The sequence below is a fragment of the Manihot esculenta genome, chromosome 12 (assembly GCF_001659605.2).
Source record: "Manihot esculenta cultivar AM560-2 chromosome 12, M.esculenta_v8, whole genome shotgun sequence".
NCBI lineage: Eukaryota > Viridiplantae > Streptophyta > Magnoliopsida > Malpighiales > Euphorbiaceae > Manihot > Manihot esculenta.
In genome coordinates, this window is record NC_035172.2 from 34,785,233 (window position 1) to 34,795,713 (window position 10,481).

At 34.3% G+C, this 10,481-nt stretch overlaps 2 protein-coding genes across 2 annotated transcripts; one reads left to right on the forward strand and one right to left on the reverse strand.

Moving 5' to 3' along the window:
- Nucleotides 1–428: 428 nt before the first annotated feature.
- Nucleotides 429–6,177, reverse strand: LOC110628078 (protein HEAT INTOLERANT 4). The gene is made up of 14 exons (XM_021774541.2): nt 5,795–6,177; nt 5,175–5,213; nt 5,023–5,076; nt 4,848–4,911; nt 4,526–4,584; nt 4,164–4,288; nt 4,009–4,068; nt 3,214–3,272; nt 2,858–2,937; nt 2,706–2,744; nt 2,235–2,297; nt 2,090–2,137; nt 1,867–1,995; nt 429–918 (listed from the first exon to the last, which is right to left on the reverse strand). Exons 1-14 carry the CDS (start codon nt 5,981–5,983, stop codon nt 871–873), a joined length of 1,056 nt encoding a protein of 351 aa, XP_021630233.1. The 5' UTR covers nt 5,984–6,177; the 3' UTR covers nt 429–870.
- A 2,683-nt stretch (nt 6,178–8,860) lies between these two features.
- Nucleotides 8,861–10,428, forward strand: LOC110627934 (putative serine/threonine-protein kinase). The gene has a single exon (XM_021774339.2). It carries the CDS (start codon nt 9,064–9,066, stop codon nt 10,192–10,194), a length of 1,131 nt encoding a protein of 376 aa, XP_021630031.1. The 5' UTR covers nt 8,861–9,063; the 3' UTR covers nt 10,195–10,428.
- Nucleotides 10,429–10,481: the final 53 nt, after the last annotated feature.

The following is a 10,481-nucleotide window of genomic DNA, read 5'->3' on the forward strand; positions in this document are numbered from 1 at the left end:
GAAAACAATATTAGTCACTGAGACTCTTCACCATTGCGTGCAATCAAAAAATAAAAAAAAAACAGGACAAACAACAAGCAAAGCAGTTAATCTGAAAATAACCTCAAACTCTCCACTAAATCTAATGTGCAAAAAAAAAAAAAAAGAAAAAAAAAGAAAAAAGGAAAAACCACTCAAAGGCAGAGTGAAGGACTCGCTCTCCGGTTAGGAGGGAGAGCCCCCTATACCTGATTAACAACAGCAAACGGTGAGACTTGCTCCCAGGCATATATGAAAGGTAAAAAGAAATGGAGAGGGAGATAGCCTTCACTAATTAGAAGATCCTAATCATATTTGTCCGAAAATTCTGACTTGCAATTCGAAAACCACCAGAGTAGATGACTCTTGTTCAAAATGGAAGAACCCAAGCAAACAAAGATTCTGAAAAATTGAACTAAATGCATTATTCACCTTTTCTCTTAATAGTTTTGGTCATACAAGAACTAATAACATGGTATCAGGACAAAAGAGTTGATAGAGATACAGGGGAAATCAAGAGTAAACTCGAGCAGCACAGAGAAATTTCACCTCTTGCAGCTCAACCAGACATTGAAATTTTCAAAAGCCTCAACAATGTATCTTACAAAATGCCGCCTCTAGTTATGGCAACCTCCAATTGTCTATATCTAAAAATTCTGATACTATGAGTTTACATCTTTCTACTACAGATACCTAAAGCTTTCATGAAAGAAATAATTAATGGGGCACAGGGGCATGCCTCCTAACTTTTTTGAGGTGAAAAAAATCTTCAAATTCAACCATTTGGCAGCTAAAGCAAGCTACTATGGCTCTCTCGCAGTCCACGTCCATGTTTCTCCTACTTAAATCTAATCAGAAAACCTCATGCGCCTTGCCATAATACCTGTTTATGAATGGAGCCTGCAAGACGATGAAATTAGTAAATAATCACTTTCTGAGAAATATAGCAAGCATGCCCAGATTGACTATTGAATTCCATTAGTATAATATACTCCTATACATTCTGGAAAATGACTATATACCCTCAGCTCCATTTGTAGTCCAACTTGTCGTTATGGAATTTCTCTAGCCAATTAACAACCCATTTTTGCAGAGAGAGCATGATTTAAACATTTTGAAATTAACATGAGTTCATTTCGTAAGGTAGTAAAACTAGAGTGCATAATTTATAGGGTAAAAGAGAACAGAACAATTAAAAAAATGTTTCAACCACAAAATTTTACTACTTGTTCATATCGAAGCATCTTATGGCCTAGTATTTTCAACATTCTAAAAGCATATGCCTTCCTTTGAATTTTCCATGAATCCAATCACATCATGCACCAAAGTGAGATCATGGCTAATGGAAAAATGAAAATTATGGCATTTCGATAGAAAGAAATACAACATAATACCAATACATAGATAGGAAAGAACCATGAAATTTCATCAAGAAAGAAAATCGCTTCCATATCATTAAGGGATTAGAGATCATATATTTGTATTTAGTAAATGTTTTTCATAATCATCATAAATTCATAATAATAATAATACAACATCAACAACCATTGTATACCTGTCTTATTTTCACAATTTGAAACTTAGGAAGTCATCAAAGTGATATCTAGGTTATTTTCACCATTGGGAGATATAATGACAAATAAATACTCAAGACATTTGACAGGATCTCTCAGGATGCAACACATTGGTTACCAAAAAAAAATCCAATTTCTAAACGACAAACCAATTTAAAAGAAAAATCCAGTTTCCAAAAGACAAACCAATTGATGAACATGCTTACTCAAAAACACTTCCAATTACAACTGTGACACCTTGAAGCACATTATGCAGTAATTTCCAAACTCTCACCTTTACTTTTGATATGTCAGGTGTATCCGGGGTTTCCACAGGATAGAACTTGTAAAACCTCATATTTTCATATGCCTTTTTGGTTTCCTCACTCATTTCCGCCAAGACTTTTTTCCTTGATTCCCTTGCCTGCATAAAAAGAGAATCACTACAAAGCTTGTTGCCATATGACAATTTCCTGAACAAAACAAGGAAACCACATATATCCATCGTTTCTTAATACCTCCCGGTTAGCTTTCTTTGCTTCTCGAACTTTCTCTTTGACAAACTCCTGAGAAGGAAAAGAAATGGTAGGCTCAAATATTAATGATTTGAGAAGAAATACGAGTAATCTTGCACGTTATTAGAATATATCCAGTGAAATTTACCTTAAATGCATCCTTTTGATCTTCAGATAATTCCTCCTCCTTGATTAGATTATCAGCGAACTCCTGCAGATTGATAAATAATTTAGCACAAACTAATGCCTTTTTACTTTTATCCTTTTATCCAATAGGCTTTAAAGCAACTAGAAAGCAACTTTATCAGAATTGAGAAATAGAAGGTAGAAAATATTTCCCAATAAATCCTCAAAATTCCTCATTTGTTCAACTAATTCATACAACAAATTAGAAAAAATCAGCAGAGTTTCCATAGAAGTACAATATTTTACAGCATTCCCTTCACAAATGTAAGATTATACAATGACCAGGTATTCCGCAAAACTGAATGGTTGTTACAGTTCAAGGCATAGCAAAGTCATTTACTTAAGCCAACTCTTCCATAACATCAAGCAACATTGCAGTTGACTCAACACAATCTATTTAAATTAAACTAGACAAAGAAAATTAATCTTGTACCTCGAGCTCATCTAACTCCCAATCAAATTCACAGAAAACCTGCATGGGGCAAGAAAATAAAAAATCAACTTAAGGAGGTGTGAAGTAACCAGACTTGATCAAAAGCAACAATAGAACTCAAAAGTTTAGGTTTCCAACTCTCTTTTGCATACCGGCTTTGGTTCTGCTGGAAAAATTATCTGAACTTCAGTGCTCTGCTCAAGCTCATCTTCCTTGAAAGGGTGGTAGAAATCTACCCAAAGAAGATATGACATTTAACTTACATGACTCAACTTGAAAGGCAGCAACATATTACTTAAAAAATGTGCTAAGAGTAGGCTTGCATCATTCTTTGCCTCAACTGTCAAACTTGGTTCAAACAAATATATTTTGTGGCCAACACATCATAGCACATGAGAATTTAAAGGAGTTTTTTCCATTCTTCCTTTACTGGACATTTTATTAATCTAAAGAAAAGCACTCTCTGAAACACAGCAATGTAAACAGTTGAAAATTGCTTAAAACTCACAAGGTAAACAGTACTCATATTTCTTAACACGGTCTATCTTCAAATGTCTCAAAGCAGACCTGCAAGTAAATCATGCGCATAAGCAGCCATAAAAAGAGCATACTCATACTCCAAATACACATGCACATCATAGCATCATTGCCCATGGGAAATGACCATCAGCAGCAGGTACAAATAACACTTAAAGACTCCAGGTCTCTTACAACTGTGATGCCCTTATACCGCCCCAGATATGAGGTTATCATTGCAACCTTGAAAGTGAAGCTTAACAAGTTCTAATTGTGAAACTTCTTTTTTCTTATTACTTTTTACGTTCCCTTAATAGAGTAACATTCAAATTTCTTATTTAAGTTTCTATTCAAACCATATTTAAAATTCAAACCAATCCCCCACATTAAAAAATTCGTTAAGAGATTTATCCAAATGCCACTTAGGATAAAAGTATGGTGCACAGAAGCTATCACAACAACAAAAACTAACAGAAGCTATCACAACAACAAAAACTAAGTCTTAATCCCAAAATAGGTGGAGCCAGATATGAAGAAATAGAATAGTAAGTTTGCCCTTTTCGTAGGACAACAGGATTAAAAATGAAAACTAAACACTGACTTACTAACTGAACTGTTAAAATGTGCTCCACATATAAAGCTTAATGAGCTTACATAAGTAGAAGTAAGTTTAGTGAATACAACAATCAAACAAGAATATAAATTAATTTTAAAAAATAGTGAACTGATTGCCAATATCTCAACATTCATAAGAGGGCATAAGAGGGGGGATAGAAAGTGGCAGCACCTTCTTTGAGTGCAGCTCAAAATAAAAATTTGAGACTTCAATCTGTCAACTTGGCTCTCTCTGAAGAGGGATTGATAACATAAAGAAATATCAAAAGTCTGTACAAAAAAATAAAAACTTGTAACATTCTATGAAATACATAAGATATTAGATACCTATTCTCTAGAGGAATATATGGAACCCAATCCATTTTCATTTGTTTCATGGGAATTATTTCTTCAGACTCCCTTTGAACTGAGTTAATTCCAATTTTATCTGAAGGAGGGAAGGGAGATACAATCTGGAAACAAAACAGAAAAAGTTTAGAAAGAACCGACAGAAACAACAAATTTGGAAACACAAACTCCTTTAGTCCCTTTAGACAATAAAAAGAACTATAGAAAAAACAGCCATATAGCATCAGTAAGTATTTAACACAGTCCAACCTATACAAACTTCACTGAAAGAAAGATCAGTAAATTCAGATTTACATTTGGTTGTAGGTTTACAGGCAAAAGAAAATGCTCAATGAACTTACCGCCACAACTGCAGGTACGCAAATAACTTTCTGCTCATCCTTGTAAGGGACCAATTGCGCTGTAAAAAGTAAATTAATTTAAGTGGAGAATGAAAAAGGACAAGTCGAGAAAGATAGTACTGAAGGCCATTAGTGGGTTAATAGTTGGTGGGGTAGGGAGGGGCACAGGAAGAAATATGTGCAAGCAATTTAAACAGGAGATGTGCATCCATTTAGTAGTCTGGCAAATATGGAGGAAACAAAAAATTGAATAGGCGGCTGGTGGCAGAAGAAAAATCTTTAGGACATATGAATGGCAGAATTCAAGTTAGCAATAACTTACGCTCTGTACAACCAAATAAATAAACTTTCTTTCCATGTAGAACACCTCCCTCTTCAAATGCATCCTGACCAATCAGAAAAATTGTATTTTATCAGTCAATCTAAAAAACTATTTACCAAATCATAGTGGATGGGAGTAAAGGTTACGCCACAAAACAGTAGATCATCTGACTCACTTCTAAGTTGGAAAAATTCCAGTTGAATTGATATACTGCATCCAATTGATCCCACTGTACAAACATATGACAGCACATAAGCGGCATTACAAATAGAAAATGAAAAAATAGCAATGTAATTGAACATGAAAAAATAAAAATTCCAATAAAACCTCTGTCCCAACAGGAAATGCTTCCTTCCATAGATCTTCCTGCAAAACACAATTTGAGAACTTCTGTTAGTCACAGTCACAGAACAACAACACGTTTTTTTTTTCCAAATTACAACAACAGCCACTTAAATTATAGAACCATAAAAAAATAATGGCCTTACTAGACAGGTAGTCCCAGTCCAAAAATAAATGAATACTACCACGAATCCTTAAACAAACATTTTTTCACTAAAACTGCAAAGCAAGACATCAAATTACAAACAAAACTTGCTTAGAGCTTTACACCACAATGATTCACGATCATCGAATTCAAAACTTACTTGAAGACCTTATCGAGCAAAAACCGCCTATTGAACTCAAGCAACTCCAGCTATTTTCCTTAAACTAGGAAAACTTTCCATATAATACTACCAATGCAATTAAACAGAATAAAAAAGAATGCTACTAGAATCATATTTTTTCTCCGCAACCAAACAGAAACCCAAAAGAATAACACGCCATAAGCTTGTCCTCAATCTTCTCAGAATACATAAAACACAAACCTAAACAAAACGCAAAATAATCAAACAAAAACTCGGCAAAAAAAATCAAAGAAAAAGTTATGCAAAGCGAAAAATTACCAAGTTTCGCTTATCCTCGAAGTATTCAGGTTCGGGTTGGGGTTTAGAGGCCTTAACGCGCTTAGCTCGAGTAGGAGCTTTGGTGGATTCCTGCTTGTGATTATCTTGAGAAGAAGAAGAAGCTTTTACTACTTCTTCTTCTTTGTCTTTCTGGACTCTCTTCCTCTTGGCTCCCTTCCTCATTGGCATAGTTTGTGTAGAGAAGAAGAAAAATCTACAGAGAAAGGGAATAGGGTTTGAGGTTCGGATCGAAGGCGGTGGATCCGGATTCGAATTTTTCTAGAAAGAGAAATTGAAGGAAAATTGAGGTTAGAGAGAGAAGGATTTTTTGAAGCGTTGATCGGACGCGGGGTGATAGGGTTTTTAGAGAGAGTATTTAATTGTCGAGGAGAGAGGCGCACATATTTGAAATTTGACGGTTTTGAAAAGCACGTGGCATACAGACAACAGCAAAAAAAAAAAAAAAATTATAATCACAGCTATTGGGCTGGGTTTCTGTGTGGGCGCTCCTTGTCTCCTATTATAAGCATTAATAATTATTTTGAAAGATCCATTTATTTTTTGCTTAAATTAAAGTACATTTAATTTAGTATTGTTTTGAAAAATATAGGTAAATTATTTGTAATAACTTAGTTGAATAAATAGATCAATTTTTTATATTATTAATTTAATGTTTAAAGTTTATTTTTTAATATTTATTTAAATCATTTAGTTTCAATAATATCACGCATGAAAAATTAAATATTTGATTTATAAATTAGAAACTCAACCCACAAAAAATCTGGTCCATAAGCCGAAAACTATACTCACTCGAAACAACAGCAAGTACGATTCTTGCCATCATCCATCGTCACTAAAATCGGTCATACAATATCAATACCTACAGTACAAGCAGGAGCAAATCAACCCACCACATAAACTCCAACAGAATGCATGCAAGCAAAATCAACACTAGATCAAGCCGAAATGCTAAATCCTGAAACATGCAACCATTGCTTCATTCAAACCATGAATCAAATAGCAACAAAATATGTGAGATAGAGACTTAGAGTTTAAATGTGACATTACTGTGGAGAGATGGTTTTTGATATTTTTAGTTTATTTTAGCTAAAAAGTTTTTTAAAAAAGTAAACTCATTACTTTGATGCTGATTAACACCGACCCATATTAAAATATCGATGATTTTAACTCAATTCTAATTTGAAAATAGTAACTATGAAATAAAAATTGAAGAATATATTAAAAATACTCTTTGATAACTAAAATAAAGAATGTTTTATTAATACAACTTTAATATATATAATTCTCGTTAATACTCTTGATTTCTTTATGCTGTATTTAAACAATGAAAACTAATTATTTTTTTCCGAAGTAATTTACTTAGAGATATTTTTTACATATAAAATTATTTTTCAACAAATAAATTGTCCTAAAATTTTAAACTTTTTATTAGAAAAATCACATATAATTGTATTTCAATTAAAATATATATATTTCTTATAAATTCAATCTTATAAGACTTCGTTTGATATTTTTCTTCAAAATTTATATGTTTATTATTTTATTTTTCTTTTACCGTATAAAAAGTTTGCGCTGAAATAGTTTAGGAAAACAGGCTTCACTTATAAAAAAAACGAAGTCCCAAGTCCAAGCTCAGAAATTCACAAGAATCCAAATTAGAAGAAAGCAATCGCGGTCCACACACAAAGCCCAATCCAGCACCACTATAATTGTTTAGATGCACCGATTCTCAGTATACCCCTCTAACACTGTTCTTGCACCAATGCCTCCCCGATACATTCGTCTATCGACGGCACATCGATCGTTAAATTCGATAACTTTCATATTCATATATCTGCTATGATGAGTGTAAATTACTACAAATTCAAATTGTAGTCTCGTACAAATTTAATGTATTATTTATGTTATGTATTATGTATGTATTTTCATATTAATTTTCATCAATTAAAAATATATTTATAGAAATATGTTAATATTTAATACATAAACTTATCGAATTAAATTCTCACCTTTGTTACAATATTATTTTTCCAAGTTGCAAGAGTATTTTTCTTTTATGGGTTCGATCAATAACAAGCTTAACACTGGCTATGGGCTTTATGCTGGCCTAGACAAAGTGTTAGTCTGGCGTATTTTAGGACACAGTGAATACTAATTGAGGAAATAATCAAATATCGATTTCTAGATGAATCAGCTATAACACGAATAACATCTCAATTTCATGAAGTGTAAACTAAATTGGACCATCTTTATAAAGAAATAAATAAGTAATGACACGTATATTTTAGAAAATACGAATAATTTAATGCACGTGGTCTATATTAATTGTGAACTTCATTAATTATGATGTATGATGGCAATTAAAAGGAATTTTAAATGAATATTAGAATAAAAATAATCCAATAACTAACCCTCCTTTATCTAATATAGTTTCGAATAATTAACCCAATAACTAAATAAAATTGAAACATTTTATTTTTATAAAATGATTCGATTCACATGCTCAGGCGATTAACAGCCACATAAAAATAATCCTGTGTTGGTCTATTTAGCTGTGATGAATTGAAACCTCCATGTGCTTAGTATGATTACGAATCACGGATGTTTAGGATTAGTGATTAATTCTTAATTAATTATTAACAATTGTTGTTAAGAGATTATTGGTTCATAAATTTTTAATGATTAATAATTATCAATCAGATGGTCCTTATCTAAGAAAACTTACAATTAAAGCTTTTTAATATACACGTTCAATTTTTATTTTTTTAAAAAAAAAAACAACTGTCCATATATTTAATAAACATTTTAATTTATTTATTTTATTTATTATTACATTGTTAATAAACATTTTATACTTGCAATAAAATTTAATAATATATTTTAATACGGCCTTCAAAAATTTCAACTGTGTTTCATTTTTTTTTTCCTAGTTTCAAAATTGAAACAAATTAGGCACCGAGCATCTACCAGTGAATGGTCATGGACCTAATAAAATAAATAAATAAGGATGATGGACCTGTATGTATCGGACAGGAATGGCCATGATTCAAACTCAGCGTGCACCGCACTCCACACGATACTTGCCCACCCTCCTAACCGAGTAACCGTTGACTCGTCTCGAGTACGACTTCTTCTACAACGACTCTCTTCATCTTCCTTGAAAAATCCTTCAACACAACCCTTTAATGGCGGCTTCCTAATCAATACCTAATTTCCCCTTCACTCTCTCTCTCTCATTTCCTTCCAAAATGAATAGCACCGTTCAAGCTGTACTTGCCGCCACTGCTACTTTCTTCTTAATCTCTGCTCTATTTGCTTTCATCTGTCTCGTCTGTAAATCATCCAAAGCTCGCTCCCGCAGCCACAACCACCAACCTCTACCCCAACGCCAAACACGCGGCTTGAACGGCCACCGAACCGTACCCAATTCTCACCTCTCCTCCATAACAATTGATGAAAGCGCCACTTTTGACCCTACTCTGAACCGGATCTCCATGGAGGAGCTAAAAATCGCTACCAAGAATTTCTCCGCTGATTTGATCATCGGCGATGGCAGTTTTGGGTTTGTATACAAAGCCACGCTTTCCGACGGCGTCACCGTGGCCATCAAGAAGCTCGACCCCGACGCCTTTCAAGGTTTTCGGGAGTTCCGAGCAGAGATGGAAACCTTAGGTAAGCTCCAACACCCAAATATTGTGAGAATTCTTGGGTACTGCGTGTCCGGTATCGAACGGGTGTTAATTTACGAGTTCATTGAGAAAGGCAACCTGGACCAATGGTTGCACGACACGTCGCCGGGAAGCGAACAGTTGGGAAATTTACCGTTGTCTTGGGAGACGAGGATTAAGGCAGTGAGAGGCATTGCAAATGGACTTGCATATCTGCATCAGCTGGACACTCCAATTATACATAGGGATATAAAGGCTAGCAATGTCTTATTGGACTCGGACTTTGAAGCCCATATTGCCGATTTTGGGCTGGCACGTGCGATCGACGGGTCACATTCTCATGTGTCGACACAGGTGGCCGGAACCATGGGATATATGCCACCGGAGTACAAAGAGGGAGTGACAGCCGCCACGGCAAAGGCAGATGTTTATAGTTTTGGGATACTGATGATCGAAATTGCCACGGCGGAGAGGCCTAATTTGCCCATGGTTTTAGAGGGGAAGGAGATGGGATTGATAGTATGGGCAAGGAAAATGTTGGAGCAAAATAAGCATATGGAAATGTTAGATTCAAAAATGGCAAAGGAAGGTTTAAGGGAAGAAAAAGTGGAGGAATACTTTGGAATTGCTTCAATGTGTACAAGGGAAATAATGATGGATAGGCCAGTGATGAGTGAGGTTGTTCATTTGTTGGATCGGCTCGCCACATAAGGCTGGAAGATGTTGCTATGCTATTGCTAATTGCCACCAAGTAATGTAAATAGCTATTTGCATAAGAATGTAGGTACAAGGGTAGTTGTCAGAATTACCGATTAGCGAGCTCAAAATTATGCTTGTTTCTTCAAGATTATTGTTTTCAAACAAATGGTGTCTTGAGTTTATTATTCACATTTCAACAAAGATTTTTCAGCATAATGAGAAGGTGGTCCTAGACCATTTTATAAATTTGATTTAGTTGTTGCGGCTTCTAGCTCATATCACTAAAGCAATTTGTTAAC

Excerpts from the sequence above, each read along its gene's own strand:
- LOC110627934 (XM_021774339.2), top strand. The coding sequence starts at position 9,064 with ATGAATAGCACCGTTCAAGCTGTACTTGCCGCCACTGCTACTTTCTTC.
- LOC110628078 (XM_021774541.2), bottom strand. The coding sequence starts at position 5,983 with ATGCCAATGAGGAAGGGAGCCAAGAGGAAGAGAGTCCAGAAAGACAAA. Across the intron at positions 4,912-5,022 it reads GGAATTTTTCCAACTTAGAA|GATGCATTTGAAGAGGGAGG; the intron begins GTGAGTCAGATG and ends CTGATTGGTCAG. Across the intron at positions 2,138-2,234 it reads ATCAAAAGGATGCATTTAAG|GAGTTTGTCAAAGAGAAAGT; the intron begins GTAAATTTCACT and ends TTTCCTTCTCAG.